Source organism: Alligator sinensis, unplaced genomic scaffold (genome assembly GCF_000455745.1).
Source record: "Alligator sinensis unplaced genomic scaffold, ASM45574v1 scaffold65_3, whole genome shotgun sequence".
Classification (NCBI taxonomy): Eukaryota; Metazoa; Chordata; order Crocodylia; family Alligatoridae; genus Alligator; species Alligator sinensis.
Genome location: NW_005842203.1, coordinates 1,705,505 through 1,725,092, shown reverse-complemented (window position 1 = coordinate 1,725,092; position 19,588 = coordinate 1,705,505). Strand labels below are relative to the sequence as shown.

Below are 19,588 nucleotides of genomic sequence, written 5' to 3'. Positions count from 1 at the left end.
ACTGCACAGCACGGACATAAACGTATAGATACGCATGTGTACCACGCAGTAATTTTGGCTACTGTGCAGTAAATGTGCACATGTAGACATAAGTGCACATGTGCCCAGTATGACATAATTTAGTTTGGGCAGGCTTTTTGGTATAGGCTTCAAAAATATTTTCTCACCCTTTCTGAAGGTTTGCATCTTAAACATGTTGGCTAGGTACAGACATTCAAAAAGCCCAAGGAAGAATTGATTTAAGTTGCACAGTTTTTTCTGTAAGCAGCATAGTTTAGATTGGTGGAACCCGGTCTAATATTTGCATTCCTCCCCCACCAAAGGGCAAATATGTGTTCTGTTCATTACTGTTTTTAAACTAGACGGTGTGTGCCAAACTTCTGTTCTGTTACAAGTATAGACCATTTTCTGATCACTTATACCAGTAAAACTGTAATGCCTGTACCTGGGCTTTGTGCATTGTTGTGAAGCATACTGTACTTCCGCAGTTAGTTAAAATATATAGTCAAAGTGTGTATGTATGCAATAATATATAACTAATACATATTTTAAAATATATAGTTAAATAGTACAAGTTGCAGATGCAAACATCATGTAAGGTCGTGAATGTAAAATCAGCACATATTTAAAACTGTAATATATCTAACTGACAGTAAAAGAATTTTCCCCAGACATGTGCCTTTTTTGAAAAGAAATTACATATAACTTGCTTGTTTCCTCTTGGGGATTGCTTCATAATGCGAAGAATTTGTGGTATTACACTTCACACAAAAATATCATGTCACTCTTCCCAATCTGCTGAGGTTAGAAAGCATACAGCAAACAATATAGGCATTTACAAGATTTACCTGGAAAATATCCATTGATTTTATTAATCATTTTAATAATTATTCAATGGAGGGAAGTAAACTGAACTTGGATAAATATGGGGATATGTCAAGGTTAGCATTGGACATGAAGGTGGATGCCAACAGTCCTAGATTATGGGAGGTATGAAATCCATCTTGGAATGTAGTTATCCTGGCCTTGTTAAAATGGTATTTCTCAGGTAGGTCTGTCCCATAAAGACTGCACCTTTTTCTGGTTTATTTCAGGGTTCATACAAGTGTTCAAATGAACTGGTCTAAGCTTCATGGTTTAGTCTGAGCGGCGTAAACCCTTATTGATAGAGCACCATGCAAGCATTCAGGGGAGGAAGCATGCAGGGACTTTGTGCTGGTGACAGTCTCCCAGAAATTGTTGAGAGCAACTGAACACGCAAGCCAACCCTGATTTGGTTGGCTGCCACTGGGAACACTCCTTCCAGGAAACTTCTGCCCATAGTAACTCTTTCCTTCTTCCCTCCGTGCTCAGTGGCTCCCAGGGAGAGACCCTGAGTGTGAGTCCTCTCTTGTTACTTGCAAGTGCATCATTTTCTCTGCTCTTATCCTGCTATGGATCCCTGTTGCTTGCACATAATTCTTCTTGTTGCCCTGTGCAACTCTTACTGGAGGCTGTGACACAGTACATGTGTCAGTGTACAGATAACCTGGGAGATAATCATGCTGGCACACATCTTTCAGCCTAGAACAAGGCACCTAGTTCCTACATGGGGTCTCTTACTGTACTCTAAGTCTATGGCCACCAAGTGCCCTGGAATTGGCCAACTACTTCCACCTGGCTGACAAAACCAAGGCCTTCCCTAGATGCCACTGACTCTGGGGTGCAATGGCAGCACTTCCAGACCACTGAACGGTGATTTGGGGCCCGCAACAACTAATGGGAGCATATCATCCTGGGCATCTGGGATGATGAACAGGGGCTACAGAACATCATGGACATCATTGCTGAGCTGGCCCCCTGCACTGAGTGGCAGGACATCAGCCTAAGCCCATCCCTGACTCCAAAAAAGCATGTCACCATCACCATCTGGAAGCTCACCACCTCTGACAATCTCTGGTACATCACCAACCAGTTTGGCATGGGCAAGTCCGTGGCCAAAATGATGTTCTGGGAGGTGTGTGGGGTCATCTAGGACATGTTGGTAAACAGCTTCATCTACCTTGTCAACCTTCGGGAGGTAATTTCTGGCTTCTGCCCTGATGGACTTCTCCAACTGTGCCTGCCCCAAGGTGGTTTGGAGTTCATCAATTGCAAGGGGAGTTTTGTCATGTTGCAGTGCATCATCAGCCACTATGGCCACTTCACCCACATCTTTGCCAGCTGAGCGGGCAGTTCCCACAATGCCATCCCCCTCCAAATGGTGAAGAGTAGATGCCACACCTCCAGAACCCCCAGCAGCAAATTTGGTGGAGTTCTCATCTGACCTCTCATCACTGGGGACCAGGCCTATGCCCTCCTTCCCTGGCTCATGTAGTCTTGTACAGAGCACCTGTACCACAAGCAAGAATACTTTCACTGCTGCCTCAGCAAGTATAGCATAAGAATATAAGAACTGCCATTTACTGGGTCAGACCATAGGCCAACTTGACCAGTATCTTTTGTCACACAGTGGCAGAGAATGGATGCTGAAAGGGAGAGTGAACTGGGTATAATCAGGGTTTTTTCCACAGTTGCTTTCACTTGCAGCCTCCAGCATTTAAGGGCTAGAAGCTCTGATTCAGAGGCTGTGTCATGCCTTATTGCTACTGCTTGTGTTCTGCAGAACATCTGTAAGGTCAGGCAGGAAGTCTTAAGCAAGACTTAGGCAGAGGAGGCACAGAATGCCAACAAAACACAGTGCACCAAGACAGTGTAGCACTCAGGGGCAAGCTATAGTGTGCCCTTCCCAGAACATGCATTCCTAAAACAGGCCAACTGGCAGAGATTCCAGGTCAGGGAAACCCTGATGGATTATCTCCCAGGCCACCCAGATGGGAGGTGGTCCCTAGAGTAGGGCTTAAGGGCCTTTGGAGGTGAGAAGCCCCAAGCCACTGAGCCTCAGCCTTGGGAAGTGGGTGCTAGACCACCAGAGGGGAGCTATGTGTCCTCCCAGGAATAGAGGGAGGAGGGGGGAATGTGCTTTCCTGGAAGGGACCTTGACCATTCAGTACAGTGACTGATTCAGTACAGAGTCAAAGCTGCTTTGCAGCCACAGACTTTGCAATGTCATTAAGGACTGAACAGCCAAGTGACACCTGCAAACCTCACCAGGATCCTGACCTTGGAACAACCTTGCTTTAGCACAGTCCAGCTGTGTTTGCTTTCTCTTGTGGAACTTCTGCTTCTTCCATAGCAAAGCGGGGTGTGGGGGGAATAACCCTTTCTGGTCTCTGATTTACAACAATGCCAACAGTTCTTATCACTTTGTCTTTTCACATGTCCCTGACTTGGCCTTTCTATATGCCATCTATCTCTGTAGTATGGCATGGCGTGGCGTGTAGAATGCTAACACCTACTACTGCCCATAGTCTTTGCCTGATGAATAAATAAACTATTTTGGTAATTTTTTCAGGGCACAATGGGGGATACAGGATCCTTCAGTCATCTGCCTTCTACGAGGGTGCTTGGAACAGCTGTGTAATTAGGGTTCAGCCAGGGAGCAACAGGGAGCAGAATTCACTGGAGTTCAGGGGGAAGGTAAATGGAGGAGGAGGTCTTGGTTGCCACCAACGTGGAAGGGGAGGCAGGGTAGAGGGGGTGTTGATGTTGTCCCAGTGTTGGGGGTGGGATTTGCCAGCTCTTCTCAGTAAATGAAAATGGCCTTGAGGGAAACTCAGGGTGATGTGACTAAGCTGGATTTGTTTTCAAATTTGTTCACGGATGGGGTGCAAAATGTTCAAGGATGTGGGCTGGACATCTCAGGTCGCTGACAGAGAAAATGGGGGAGCAGTGGTGCAATCTAGCTAGTGTAGAATCAATGGTTAAGCAATTAGCTCCCTGGGCCAGTTGCTTTGTCCAGAGAGGGTGGAAACATAATACTGTCTCTCACTCCCTCTATCCACACACTGGATACTCTCTTCAGGGCTTTGGGCAACAACAGGATGGTTGGGGGTTCTGACCATGAAGATACTCAGTAGTGGCCACTTGCCACCATGGGATAGGAAAGAGGAGAACTACAGCTGGTGAGGCCCCATTGACTTGCTACCACCTTGCTCTCATCAATGGATAGTGATGACACCCTGTCCCTGCCCCAAGAGGATGTGGGGTTCCCTCTTCACTCAGGTCCCCATCATGTCTGTGCAGTGCAATGTTAATCCTGCACCTCCCTGGGCAGCAGGTTCTGCCTCAGCACCATCAGGATCAGTACTGGGATTGGGAGGAGAGGTGGGTGCTGTTTGTGTCCCCACACAACTGAGCATGGGAGGGGGTGCTCTGTGGTTCCCTGCACCGTAACCAGGAGGCCTGGCATTCAGTCTCTGCATCAGTAGCAGGGACCCTGAGGCACTGTCAGAAGAAGGGGACCAGAACACCCTTGACCCTGACATGGGAAATGCTGTCTCTGGGCATTAACTTCCCCTACATTCAGTGATCTGTTGGGGACCAGGTGCTTGTCCCAAGGCCACCTGAGATGTGGTTGGCACAACATTGGTGTTCATGTCCTATGTTTTGATCACTGTGCTGTCAGAGCTGTTGCCTGGGTCCTGCCTTGGTGCCCATGGCCTTGCCATTGAAGAACAGGTTGAGGGAGGAGCTGAGATCCAGCTCCAGGTGCAGTGCACCTTCTGGTTCCCCTGTGTTCACTGGGGAGCTGCTGCTGTGCATCCAGTCCCCCCTTTTTTCCAGGGCCACCCTGCACTGTCTGCTGCAGGTCTCCTTTCACCAGCTGCAACTCCTTTCCAGTGGTGGCATAGTTGTGCAGACAGCCCTATCGCTTGTGAAGATGCAGGATAGCTCCTTATGGAAGAGCATGGTGTGCCTCCAGAGGTCTGATTGGTGTGAGTCTACTCAAAGCTGGTCACCATCCATTTGGTTTTGACCCTGCACTGTGACCAGTTCTGGTCATGTCCCCAAGCTCTCATCTCTGTGGCAATCTGCTTGTAAAACTCCTTGCTGCAGTGCATGCTGTGGAGCTGCTCCTGGGTCTCCTCCTCACCCCCAAAGGCAATGAGATACCCCATTTCCTCATTGGTACAGTTCTGCCCTCAGCTGTAGGTAAGGGAGAAAGATGGGGTGGGCTCTGCCATGGACTTTGGTGGTACCTCTGGGATCTGGGTGTCTGTGGGTGGATCTGGATATCACAGGATGGATGAAAATCTGGCTGAGATCCTGGATGTAGGTTGGGGTGGGTGGTTGTGGGTCTTGGTACATGACTTCCTCTGACCCCAAATGGTTCAGGCCCAAGTGTCTCCCCACTCCGAAGTGATCAGAGCATAGCTGGCCATGTCTCCTCAAACCCCAAGTTTTGAGGGGCATCCCCTTGCTGTCAACAACTCTGCTAGCAATGCCCACCTTGGGCTAACGTGACTCAGGTATTTGTTGGCAATGGCCAGGCTGGCCAGGCTCCCCAAAGCCCTGAATTTGGCAGGGTCACCTTTCCATACATGTGTATCTGCCCCTTATCCCAGATATAAAATGCCAGAGCTGGTTCACATATGTAGAGGTGCGTCCATGCTGGGGCCTGTGCCATGGGGTGTTCAGGTGTAAATCTTCATTTCTGGAATTTGGGGTCTGTGTCATAGTCATAGGGTCCTGGGTTTATGGTTCTGTATAAATCTTGTTGTTTTTTTGGTCTGTGTATTTGGTTCTGCATGTGGATCCTAGGGTGTTTTTTTCTGTTTACGTCTTCTGAGGCCTCGAGGCCAGGTCCAGAGCACACTTAACACATATACAGGACTGGGAACTCTACAGAAAGCTCTTGTAGCTACCAATCATTATGGATTTGTTAAACAATCATTGGTTAAAAACAATAACTCTGGCAGCCATGACTAGAACTCAGGACTCCCCACTCCTAGGGAGGTCTGTAATCACTAGGCTAAAGAGACAAAGCCACCTCTTATTTGCCCTCTCTCTGCCCCCATGTCTTTGTTGCTCATGTGTGTCCTATGGGCAAGATTTAACAAGAAGGTGGGGAATATACTCACATAGTCTATTTTATAGGCTGGTGGTGAAAGGACTACCTTAGGAATTGGGAGATGTGGGTTTGAGACATCTTGGGGGGGTTCTAAATCCAGGTCTTCCATTTCCTGGACGAGTGCTCTTGAAAAAAAGGTGGGTGCCATTGCCCATAAGCAGAACTGAATTCTGTCAGTGTGAGGTGTGCTTGGAACAGGGCTGACAGATTGGGTCCCTCTGTGGACTTAGGGGGCTTCCCCAGGCTGCTTATGCTGGAGTTAGGTGCCCATCTAATCAAACTGTATTGCTTCTAAGCAAGGCCAGAAATCAAGTCTAGGCACCCGAGGTATTCTGCAGTCTAAAATGGAGGTACCTCCCAAACCTAAGTGCCCATTAAGTTTTGTGGCTTGTGGAGAACTACCAAACTGGATCTCTTTTTGGAATTTAGATGCCTGAATACCACCTCAAATTCTGCTAAAGTTCTGTTACACATTTACAGTATCAGACCGGATTGGGTGCTGAGTCCTTTATTGGATCTAGTAAAAGTTTAGGATATGTTTGAACCCAGGGGTTTTGTCCAGCTCTTTTCCTCAGTATGTTACAGAGAGTCACAAATCCTGTAATCTTCCTCAAGCAATAATAATTGTTCAATTTATCCTTCCTTAATCTATTTCTAAGGGTAATATTACTTACAGAGTGAGATTGGCTTTTCTTGATGACAGATAGAATACACTACTGCTACACTATTATTAAGCAGATATTCTGGAGGTGGAGTACATAAATACATTACCTGCTGCAGCTGCTTACTCAGTAAGCCATTTCGTTTGCTCTGCATGTAAGCATTAGCACTCCCACTCTTTGCTGCACGAATTCTGGCAAGCCTGGCTTTCTGCATAAAGGAAACAAAAGAAAGAAACAGTGCCATTTCTGTTTGTATTCATTATTCTATTTATACAAAGAGCTAATTGGAGTCAGTCATTTATGAATACTAATGTCATAATTACTGAAGGGTTGCTTTACACTGGTCATTCAGGTGCAGCAAATCAAGAGAATTTTCCCATTTAAAATGCAAATTATCTGGAAGTTTTTGTTTGTTTGCATGCATTAACTAAGAAGAATGATTCTGGAGAAGTGGCTATACATATTTTTGCAACATTAGCAAGTTATTTTCCCATTTACTGTGCCTGTGTTTATGTCATTTCTTCTGCCTTATGGTTCAGAAATATTGCTTCCATCTCAGTTTACTCCAATCCTGTGCCTTCAGTTAAAAGTTCCTTGAAAGGAAGGGCAATGATCCAAGAGAACATGACATTTCAACTGCTGTGAGCCATCAAGTGCCTCCACGGTTCCTCAGATCATTCTAATTTTCAGAAAACTATGTCTAACAGAAGGATATAGAAAGATGTCATTATAAATAGCTGTTAAATTCCTATATCCTTGCTAGTGCTTTTCTGCCTGCTGTAAAGAGTCTGACATATCTTGTGACATTAAGGATACTTAATATGGATCACCACTTGTCCTAATCTTATGAATTTAAAATGCAAACTGCTGAGAGAGGGAGATAGAGCTATGTGAGATTATCTCATGTTTGCACAGGTAGGTTGCAACACATTAGTGGAGGGTCTATGAGAGGAGGACAATGGAAAGAAAACAGTAGGGAAGCTCAAAAAAATTTCAGTTAAAATTGCCTTTTTAGTTACTGCAGACTGAACAATGGGAAGCCAATGTTGCAGATGAAACCTGGTATTTAAAGAAAAGACTCTTCAAACCAGTAACACAGAAAACAAACAACAGAGTAACTTTCATTTTGTTGGCTTTTTGGAGAGTGTGGAGTCTTGGCTATTATTCTGCAGCAATTTTTATGCCTAGTTCTTTGCATATGTCAGAGACAGAGATCTTGAGATTTGCTTAGATTTCTGGTTCCTAAGGCCAAGAAGCAAACAGTGACAGCAGCCTAACTGAGGGGGGCAACCAGGGTAGTAGCCCTAGACACCCCTTTGTTGGGGTGTTGAGATGAACCAAAAGCATCTATTGTTGCAGTGGCAGCTGGTTGCATTTCTACAAGCAGTACGGTATGAGCTGGCGCTGCCCCACACACCCTGGGCATGGAGCTGCACTGCTGCACCTCTAAGCAATGGTTTAAAATTAGATTAAAATAAGCAATCTTGAATTACTGCAGTAGAACCCAGAATGATGAACCTTGAGAATCAAGTGTGAAGTTCTGGTTCAATGCATTAAGGATTTTCAGTTTTAGAAATTAGTGAAGGGAAATTTTCAGAAAACAGGGAGGGAAATCTCTGTCCCCTTTTTCTCATATGGCATTCTTGAATAAAGCCACTGTCTCCCTCTTATTGGCATAACATGACAGAGTCCTTGAAGAATCATCACAGAAGGAAGTAGCAGCATCGGTACATGCTTGACCCTCTCCCAATCTAGTCAATCATGATTTGGTTTTGAAGGACCAAAAAAAAAAGTTTTTCTACATGCTTAGTGTCATGATTGTAAAAATAGGGACTATTCTCTGCAGCAAAGCAAAGCAAGCCAATCCATGAGGCAAACTGAAAAGAACTATGGAGGCAATCTGGTTTATAGTACATGGCATGGACCTGCAGGTTCAGAGACTTTTTCTGCTGCTGCTACAATTGTTCCAAAAGTAAATCAGACTACTTGGAGCATGAAACCATCACTAATAGCCAGATCCCAACTGACCTCAAGAGTAAGCCCTGGGAGCACTGCTGAGAAATAAACCCCAGCCCATGCTGCTGCACCTGCTCCACATGTGCCCATAGTAGACAGCATAGAGTAGGCAGTGCAGACAGTTTCGGAGTGGGCCTGGGTGCCACAGACTGGCCTGCAGTGTACACTGCAGCCCCATGTTCAGGTTCTCTCCAGACAGGAAATGTATCTGTGGCCCAGTGAAGAGGGCACTTCCCCTGCAAATGAGGAGAGTGCAATTTTTCAGTCTTGGGCCTACTGCCAGTACCATTTATACATTTTACATTAGGCAGACAGTCAATACAAAAATACTTCTGGCACCCCAGGACAGAACCTAGGATTTCACTTTCCCAGGGAGTGCTATATCCACTAGGCTACAAAGTCACATTTCTACTTGCTTACTCTTTTCCCTTTGACCCCATGAATCTTGTACACTTGGCTGCACAGTGACCCAACTTCAACAGGAGTGAACCTGTTGGAAACCCAGCCCACCCGTAAGGGCAACCCCTAGAGAGTCACAGGTCTGAGTATGAATCGTGTCAGGGTGTGATGGGGCAAGAACCTAGGTCCTTGCCCAAGCAGTCACTTAGTTGAGAGCCTAAGGAATAAAGAACCAAGTAAGAGTTTAGGTCAATAATGTATGGATGGGTAGGTGAGGGGGGCATGAGACCTGAATCTCTCTAAGTGGGGAGCCCCAGAATGGAGTAGGCTCCCTTAGGGACTTCATGCTCCTCATACTCCTGCTTCCCTTCTTCCCATGACCTTCGGGCTTAAGCTCCAGCAGGAGAGCAGCATGGTGGTGCAGGAATGTGAGTGAATGAATGAAGGGCAATCCAGGAAATATAGTTCTGTTGAACAGCAGCAGGTCATGGGATAGAAGCTGCTGCTGGGAGGAGATGCCATCCCAATTTTTTGCTTCAGAAAATGGGTGGCTTTTTGGTAGTTTGGCTTTGGTGTCAGTGGCAAAGCAATAGGGTGACATCTCTGTTCAGGGGCTGCGAGCTCTAGTTGCTCCCGTGCTGCTGCCAACTGCTAGAGCCTCCAGAGCCATGGCCTGCAAAGAAACTCTGGAGGAATCCTGGCAAATTACAGCTCTGGTTCAGGCTCTCCAAGCACTGCTTTAGACTGCAAGCTTTCATTGGGAGTGAGGTACCTACAGTAGCTCAAATCAAGGTTTCTATGGGTTTTTTTCAGAGCCAAACAGGAACACTTAAGTAGTTCTGTGGCTGACAAATAGGATCAATTAGAATCACTCTTTGTGGCTTAGGTGCCTAAATGCCACTTAAGTCCTTATTACGTACCTTAGAGGTCTGTTAGGATCTGGCCTCACATCATAAATTTCTTAGGATGTATAACTGGGCATTTCCAACCTATGAGTTAGGTAAGGGTTATGATGCCCCTTTCATTAGGGGAACATTCACAAGGACATAGAATTTAAGTAATTTTCACAAGCTAGAGTGGTCGTTTGGGTGGCACTGGTGCTAAGGTGCACAATTAACAGCCCAGTGATCACAAGTCTGAAGCTGTAACAGAAGCACTCCTGGCTCTATCAGATTCCAAAGAATCTGAAAATTCTGCTAAATACCTTGTCATGACACAGACACAGGAAGAAGAGGACATGATTTAATAACATGCCTGTGATAAAAATCAGAAAGAAGAAAAAAAGATAATGGGAAATTACATACACATTATTATAGGTCCTGCCCCCTTAAGATAATATAGGTATATTCAGATGTACTTATGGGTATATAGACCATGACAAGAGAATCCCCACTTACAGTAACTTTCATCTTCTGTGTGCCACTGGTGATTGAGAGAAAGACTTCAAATGCCAAGGCTTCTGTTCTATCAGTTTATTGCAATGTACTTTGAGGGAATTGCTTGTATAGAGCACTCTAACATGAAAATATCTTCAAAAACAAATACAGTCTTTTGATTCAACCTTTGATTGAGGAGGCCAAAATAGAGAAAGCAATCCTTTATCTGTGTTCCATCTCTGCCAGGGCAATTGACTACCTGCTCAATCTTCCTGGGACACATGAAACAACATATATCTTGGTTGGCGACCAGTGTTTGAGGATCTAACTGAGGTTAGGTTAACAAGTACAAGACTTGAACAACGAGAAGCTGAGCACAGCAGTACACAGCATGTATTCTGAATGATCAAGAAAAAGAGGCGAGGGTTACGCAAATGAATGGATCACAGAAATGGGATCCCATGAGGCAGTCTACTACAAAATGTGGAGGCCTCAAAAATATGCCTGAAAAGCCAGTCAGTTCACAGAAAAGAAAGAACAGTCTCCTCTTCGTACTTCCCCAGTCTTAGGACACTGTGAAGACACCTCTGCAGCCCAGCATGTTTTTTGGTGGGAGAAACAGGGGAGAGGCTTTGTTCAACTGTAGTCTTAAGCAGGAGTTGTAGCCAGTAAATACTTCTGGTTGCTCTATTAATTACTCCTGCTACTTGTTAAAATTATCAATCCACTACTGATAACATAGTGTGGAAGTTTAAATGTGATGTTCAGAGTCACTTGCATTTGATAGAATTCACTGGCACAATTTAACATAAGTTAGTTCTTTTGAGTGAAGCAGTGGCATAATGGTGTGGCTGGCCACCTGGGGCAGCTGTCACACACGGGCAGCAGTGACTTCTGGTGCGGCTGCTTCTTCTGCCACAATTGTGGTGCTGTGGTGGTAGCCATTTCATCCCATCCCTCCCAAGTTAGTGCCAGGGCAGCTGCCCTGGTTGCCCTGTCCTAATTACACCAGTAAGTGAGGTACCATGTAGAGAACAGCCACTCTTGTATGTAACCAGAGTGAAAGCAGCTGTATTTTTCCCCTTAGCACCTGGCATCTGGGTGCTTATTCAGGTACAGCAGAAAAGACTTCACTCATGCTACTTTCAGTCAATTCAAAACATTTCTAAACTCTCTCTTTTTGTGGATCAACATGTGGGAAAACCAAGAGAGAGAATGAAGTTCTCCTGCAGTAGGACATAGGACCTCAGAAACAGGACTGAAGGTGTCTCCGGGATCCAGGACCAACACTGTGCCCTGAAGTTTTTCCACTCTTCCTCCACTGAGGAGTACTGACATTTTGTGAAAGCAGCTGCAGCAGTGGAAGAACATGGAGAATTTTGCAGTCTCTAAAACAAGGACAAAATAGCTGAATTTTGGAAGTTCTTTTGGCCGCTCCAATAACATTCTGCTGCAACCTTCCATCTGAATCTTTCCAGCAAATGGACCATCAGCTGAGCTCGGATGCCTAGGATGTGAAGTTTGTTTTCACATTGTTATGACAGTGATCAATCACATCTCTCTTTGAAATATTTTTACTTTTCTTCTACCTTTGATTTTACTACTTATAAACTAGTCCCTTAGGGCATTTTTACACATGCTCCAGGGGTGTTGTGTGGTGCCACTTAATCAGAGTGGCTCCAAGAGCCGTTCTAATTAAAGTGCCCACAGCATCTTGCGTATCAGCTTCCTTGTGCTTCAAAATGTTGGAGGGGGTGCTTTAACTAAAACTCATTGAACAAGTTTAAGTGCTCCCACCACCATTTTGAAGCACAGGGATGCTGATACACTTGACATGGAGCTGGCTGGAGCATGCTAATTAGCATGTTAACAGCAGACTTGATTCATCAAGTCCGTTTCAACATGCTGTAATTACAGTGCATTGGAGCAACCTCCCCGCAGCCTCCCTGCACGCCTACAGATACCTTTATATTCTACAAATGGTGAGATGCAGCACCAGCACAAAACTTAATAATATGAATGTTATTTCATGGTGTGAATTCCAGCATATGGAAGCATCTTAAATTCACCAGAAATTCAGTCTATCAGATTTAGAGTGAGAGAGAGAGAGAGAGAGAGATTTCATTCATTTTAATAAGACTTTAATAGCATTAATATCAGCGTATCCATTGTACTGGCCACCATATTTACTATCTTTCTAGCTGCCCTTTAAAGTCTGTAGTACAGAGTCTTTGATCTTCACGATCTTTTAATGTACAGATAGAAGTGTCTTAATGTATTCTTGTGGACTCAAGACTAATCAAATGGCCTGAATTCTCAGTTCTACTAAGCCCCCTTTACATTGTCCTGGAGCTTTAAAGTGTGCCCAAGGGTAAACTACACTAAATGTAATTTTCTTTATTAATTTCTAATAATTGCAAATATTTCATATTAGATTAATGATAATATAGATTATACAAACACTCAATTGCTTTTTACTTTCTTCAATTTGTGGATCTGGAAATGAAGTTCAGAGATCATAAGAGCCTTACCATTTTATTTTTTTAATAATCTTTTTAATAAAACTTGTAAATAACATGGTAAGAATTAACCTGAAGAAGAATGCTTTGCCTTTCCAAGCTTGGCTAACTTTATCCCAACTATGCAGTTGGTCCAATAAAAAATATTACCCCAAAAAATCTTTGCCTCTTGAATAATTCCTGTACCAGCACAGCTACAATGACACTCAAATGCTACCATGACAAGAATTAAGACATTTCTGAGTACATTAATTCCATATCCACTAATTGTAAACATTACCTATTTTATTTGAGAGATGGAGGTTCTATTAATTATTCCTCTTTGGGCTGCATTAAAAAAAATCTGCAGGTTAAATACTTATAACCCCACTGAAGTTAGCAGCCATTTAGTTTTAAAATCTTGTATTAGCCAACATGGTGCCCTATTACAAATGCTCTGCCCTGACTTGCTAGATGCCATTAAGAAGTTGTTGCACTTTATCCTAGAGCTAGTGTATTTCAGGAATAGCTAAAGCTATTAATAAATTGACAGGCAGATACAGCATGCAAAATCAGTAAGTAAAATAGAACACCCAGTCTTCAGGATAAATTATACTATATAAATAAAAGAACCAGACTTAATTTTGATGTAAATCAATTCTTTGGGTTGCTGGTTGCTGGACATTTTATTACAGCATCATGCAAACTTCTGAGAAAGTGTTTGTGCAAGTTGGTAATTATGGATTTCTCTGGCCATTTAGGAATCAGTATTGATGGACTCTGCAGGAGCTACATTCAGGTTTCACTGGCTGGGAGGCAGTAAACATATCACAGGGTTTTTATGGATACAAAAAAGGGATAGAATACAGGGAACACATTTAGGGAAGAACATCATGTTCACCAAAAAGAGAACATTACTTTGGAGCTCAGCTCTCAACCCATGATACTCCTGAAATACAGGATCAGATGTATCTATGCTTACATAAAGAAATGTTCTTTCTTTAAATAATAAGGTCTACAGATCATTTACAAACGGTATTTGAGTCCGCTTTGCAGCTTGGGGCAGTATACTCAGGATCATTCAAATAACTTGATGAGAAGAGGTTAATCAAAAGCTCACCAAACTGGTTTATCATGAGTGAGCCCTTCCTGGGTGTAGGAGCCACCTTGATAATCTGACTTCCATGTAAGGCTTGGTGTATGGGCAGGGCACATGCAGATAGAAAAAATTCTCTTTGCAATAGGACCAATTGTGTCTTTCTTATTGGGCGCATCTACCTGTTTCCTTGACTGCGCAGTTGGTACTGTGCAGTCATTTAGTATTTTCTAGACATTTTCTAGAAAGTAATAAATGACTGTGCAGTACCCACCTGTCCTGCACAGTCCTGGCAGTGCACAGGTCATAGCTGTGGTGTCACAGTTAGTGCCTGCCAACGCTATGTTACCATAGCTCATCACTATGGCAATTTATTAAGGAAACCCCAGCAGATACTGATTGTGGCAACCAGAAGAGGTGTGTTAACTGTGGCAGGAGCAGTACTCATTGTGTTTCAGTTGATTCAATGCTGTTCTCTCTTTTCTGGTACTCATTCCCTAAACTGATCTCTGCCAACAGATGAGACAGTTTCATGTGAAGGAGAGAACTGGAATTATCATATTAAGTCTGGATCACAGAAACAGGTTTGTATATAGCATTTAAATTCCCAACAGCCTCCAATGAGAAATGGATTTCTGTTACCACAAGCATCATTATTTTCCCTCATTATGACCATCATTTATCTTTTTTAATCTTCTGAGATGTGACGCTGTACCAGATTGTATTTATCCTCAACTCAGCCCTATGACCAACCTCCATAGCACCTTTCAGGTTTATATGCCCTGAATCTAAAATACTCCAGGAACAGCAGCACTCTGTGTGTTTGTTTCAGCTTTCTTTCTGTATAGAATTCTGATCAGAAAAATTGCCAGGATAAAATAAGTAAACTTTCTTCTTCCCTAAAGCCAGTATTACTGCTGCCTGGATCCTGCAGAGAGAACCTGAAAGCAAATACAAGATAAAATGGTAATCAACATTAGTAAAAGAAAAAGCCTGCCATCCATCTGTAAAACTTAATAATTGTCTGAGGACGCTAAATTGAGAAGGCTTTGAAGAAAACCCCCTGCTAGCTGCTCATTTACATGTTCCAGAAGGAGCACTGTTCTGTTCATCCCTTCTTTCAGGCTTGAAATAGAATGAGCAATGGATGATAGATGATTTCATTCAAGTCATGGCCTTTCCGTGGTTTGCTGAGACTGGCAACGGGCAAATTTTTGCACATCTCCATAGGTATCTTGCCCGGACAATGCTCAGTGACCACATTTAATCAAAGCTTTTGCTCTATTGAGAGCCTGGCAAGAATTGGAACTGGTAGGAGATCTGCAAATATTTTTGAGGCAACAGACAGCAGCTACTGACTACACTTGTTTAAGCTACTACTTGCAAGGAGGCATTTTCTCCTGTTGTATTTCATGGACTGATTCAACTTGCCACATTCTATATTACTGTACTGCACATCTGTATTCCTTTCTATAGTGTCTGGCAAGAGTCAGGATCATAAAATTACTTTTCCAATGACTTCAAATAGCTTTAGTTTCCCATAGTTTCCCACTTCTACTAAACCTGGAACTGATTTGTCAGAGTGTCTGAATCTAAGAAGCACACTCCTGAAGAAAACAGAATCTCACTGATTTTTTGAAGGGTAGCTGGGAAGGGTGGGAAGAGAAGTAGTCAGGCTTCTTATTTTTTTAAACTGAGAAGGACTATGATTACAACAGTGTCCACCCTTTCATCCTCAAGAAAGCATCAGAAGACATTTAGGGTTTCAGACGAGAGTTCATATTTGATTGTTGATATATTTTTGTTGGTCTGATGCCACCTAAAGTTTTCATAACCAATGGAGCAGGCTGAGAAGATTAGTCCCATGACTGGTACCTCTGAAGAGCCTATATAGTGATGAAGCCACTTTTTCTGGCAAGAATTTCCCAACCTTGGAAACAGTGAGTCACAGATACTTGTGAATTCTCTTCAGTAAAGCTCCATGGCAGAGACATTTGGCTGAGACACCAGCCACTGTGGAGGCAGAAAAGAGTCAGGAACTTCAGTGCATTAGGTAATCTCCTGTTGCCACGGGCTGGCAGGCCTGGTTTTGTACCCAAGCTGTAAGGGTACTGAAATACCATTGTAATGGATGGGTGGACTTAGCATGAAGAAAAAAGGAACAAATTTTCCATAAAAAAATTAAAAACTACTTTAAAATGAGTAAATTGGCATTGACAAACTTATTTTCTCGATATATCTTATTTAGTTAGGCTATAAAGGTACATCTCTACCCTGTCTTCTGACTAACTTCAAACTAACATGGTTAACTACCTCTGCTCCTTAGGGAACCTGCCATGATTAGTGAATAGTAATTCTCATACTAATACATTACATTCACTTTGGCGCACAGCATATCTTTTGTGCATTCTGCACTGAATCAAAATTGTGAGAGAAAAGTGAGAACACACCTTTTGTGCCCTGCGCTTGTCTGCTCGTTGATTCTGGTGGTAGATACGACTGAAGTTGGAGACAATAACAGGAACAGGCAGAGCAATGACTAAGACCCCACTCAGAGAACATATCGAACCAAAGATCTTCCCAACTATTGTCTTCGGCACCATATCACCATACCTGGATTAGAGAAACAAACCATTTAAAAACATAAGCTAACACATCAGTTTTAAACTCAAATAGCTGCTTGTTCTAACAAATAGATATTCCATGCACATATACATTTGTCCACAATCCTATGCTTTTTTAAGTACATAATTTCATTTTTAATTTAGTGCTTATGTTGATACAGTGCCTAGAGTTGAATCTCAATGATCTTTTATGCCATAAAAAAAAGAAAAGAAAAAAACCCCAAGCCTTGACAATTCTCAGAGTCTCTGGAGCTTGCGTACATCTCTTTTTAATGCCAGATACTGTTTTTCAAGCAATGCTAAGAATTACCTTGGGGCTAGTAGATAGGGGCAACAGACAGCTTATTATGAGGACTTTGTTCTCTATACTTGATAGTTTACTGTATTCTGTAGAGCAGAAATGTGTAACTGAGTATTGCTGTGTTCAATAAAAAGCTAAAATGCCCTTAAAGTTCCATTTTCTTTTTAATTTGTTTGGGTTATTAATTACTATTTCACAGTTGAATAGCATTGTAAATTTGCACAGCATATTACAGAACATAGCTTGTTCAGGCAGTGAATGTGTCTTATCTTACAGTCTATGTAACACAAGACCAAACATTCAGCAAGATGCAGGATAATACTGCAGAAGAGGCAGTGTTTGGGAGTTGCTGTGATGAGAATAAATGTGTGTTTGAAGAAGGACTGGAAGTGTGAAGGAGGAGGTGTAGAACAGGTGACGCGAGGGAGGTTCTTCGAGGCTGCCACGGAAGTTCTGAATCTGAGGGGGAGATGAAGGTATGGACAGAGGTTTGGAAAGGTGCAGGGGGCAGGAGGGGATAGCAGTAGGAATGAGCGCAAAGGCATTTTCCAGGGACAGATTATGTGCGACTTTGTGGATGAGGCTGAGGGACCTGAATTTAGAGGGGTAAGAAAAAAAGGGGTCAAAGATTTCTCTGATGGCCTATCAGGTACTGAGATTAAGGCATGCGATAGTCAGTAGCACTGACTGATGTAAGCAATGTGACTAGCATCATGCTCTTTGACTCAGCCTGAATAACCTGGGCTGACTGGGAGCAGCCTTCAGCATGGGTCCGGAGTGAGACTGAACTCATGCCTCTGGAGACCAGTGCTACCCAGCCGCCCTGGCATCACAGTCCTATATAGGGTAAGAAGAGAGTGCTAATGTTGTGAGCTACAACTGCTAACAGACTAGCAAGCATGAGTCACCTTTCCAGTCCTAAACTTACTTTTCCTCAGACCACCTGCATTTATTTTTAGAGGAAACCCATTGCATCTTGTATTTTTGCATGTCACCAGTTATTAAAAAAATGTGATCTGCAAAATTAAAATTGCAAATAGATGTTTTTGTTTCTACTAATAGAAAATGCCATCATATGTTTTTTTTTTCTGTACAAGAATTGGCTATGTTTTGTAAAGCTACTAAGCATTTTTTTGATAAATAAATACAATTAACCTTAAACCAATAATCTCTGTTGTTCTAGCCTACATTATCACCAAGTTCCTTGAATCCTTTATAGATGTCTTCAGGGTTTATTTTACACTTATTTGAAATCATCTTTATCAATTTCCACACTAAAACAAAACCAAAAAACATCAAGGGAGTTTTTATAAAAGGGAAACTGAAATTTATGTTTATTCATGGCTGACGCTGTCAAGACAAATATATACAATTAGGTTCCTAAATCTATAATTAAACAGCTAAATGTGCAGCTTGATTTGCAAAATTTCTGGGCACCTGTAAACTCTCCTAGTTGCTAACAGGACTTTTTGAACAGTCAAAAGGCAGTTGTGGCTCCATTTTAGTCTGCAGCTGTTGGGTTGGGAAATAGTATACCCAGATGAACACGTAAGACTTAAGTTTGTGTGAATATACTGCAAGTGTTTTATGACTAGTAAAGACTCTAGGCCAACTGACTTCTAATACTTTGGTATCCAGGTATAGTTTAACAGTGTGGCATAGAAATTTTCTTCATAATCATTCTAAAAATTATGAAAAGTTTAACATGAATGTTTGGGATTGTTTGGCTTGTAAAGGTATTCTCAGTCTGTGGTCAAATGACCAGAGCAAGATCTAGCAGCTAGATTCTAGCCCCTTTCATAGAATATTTTAGTTCGGTTTTCTTAATTCTACTTGGATAAGGTGAAACATTGCACCATTTTCCAAATGTAATTTAATCTGCTGCTCACTTGATGTTAATAATATACTCCACATTCTTGATAGCTTTAGTTTAGGCATTCCAATATTTCATCTATTTTTTTGTGTGTTGAAGATGGTAAAGTGCAGTTATATTAAAAAACTGGCTATTTGGGAATAACAGCTTCTTAATCAACAAATGAGCTTCCTATGTGTAGTCAGACTCTCTGCTTGTTTTAGTGACAAACTTGGGCTACTGCTACTTATTTAAGGTTAGCACTGATCTGTTACAGGACAGTGACCTGGATTGTATTCTGGTGTGTGTATGATACAGCAACAATATTATTTCCCAAGTTCCAGTTGCAGACCAAATGTTACCTTCCATTATGTGTTACTAAATGCAAACAATAGAATTGAACATCCTACCCTGCTTCACCTGGGGCAGCTCGGGTCTTATGTCTTGTGGCTGTGTCAGGGCTATGTAGTTTTACTAATAGGTTAGACAATGGATTTGTATAGGATGGTTGGAGAGGGATGATCCTGCCTCATATTTTTAGCCCCATGACAAACCGACCTCTCATCCTGACTTATTTGCTTGGCTCCCGGCACTGATGAACATTGATAAAACTGACACCAGGAGTAGCTTCCAGGATGGGGGTTTGCTGGGCTGGGGGAGCTGTCCATCTAGGGGTGGGGTGAGGGGCTAAAAATAGCCCAGTGCCAGGAAGATGCATAGGGAAAGTGCAGCCCTGGGGCCTTGGTGCTGCGCTGGGAACTGTACAGAAGTG

General features: G+C 42.9%; 1 protein-coding gene across 2 annotated transcripts in view; it reads right to left on the bottom strand.

Moving 5' to 3' along the window:
- The window catches only part of KCND2 (potassium voltage-gated channel subfamily D member 2), a 477,947-nt gene that overhangs the window by 8,023 nt on the left and 450,336 nt on the right, over positions 1 to 19,588 (bottom strand). For both annotated transcript variants that reach the window (XM_025207681.1, XM_025207680.1), the window contains exons 2-3: positions 16,490 to 16,652; positions 6,764 to 6,862 (exon numbers count right to left, since the gene is read on the bottom strand). In XM_025207681.1, the coding sequence (XP_025063466.1) occupies positions 6,764 to 6,862; positions 16,490 to 16,652 (262 nt within the window). The remainder of the gene's footprint in view (positions 1 to 6,763; positions 6,863 to 16,489; positions 16,653 to 19,588) is intronic.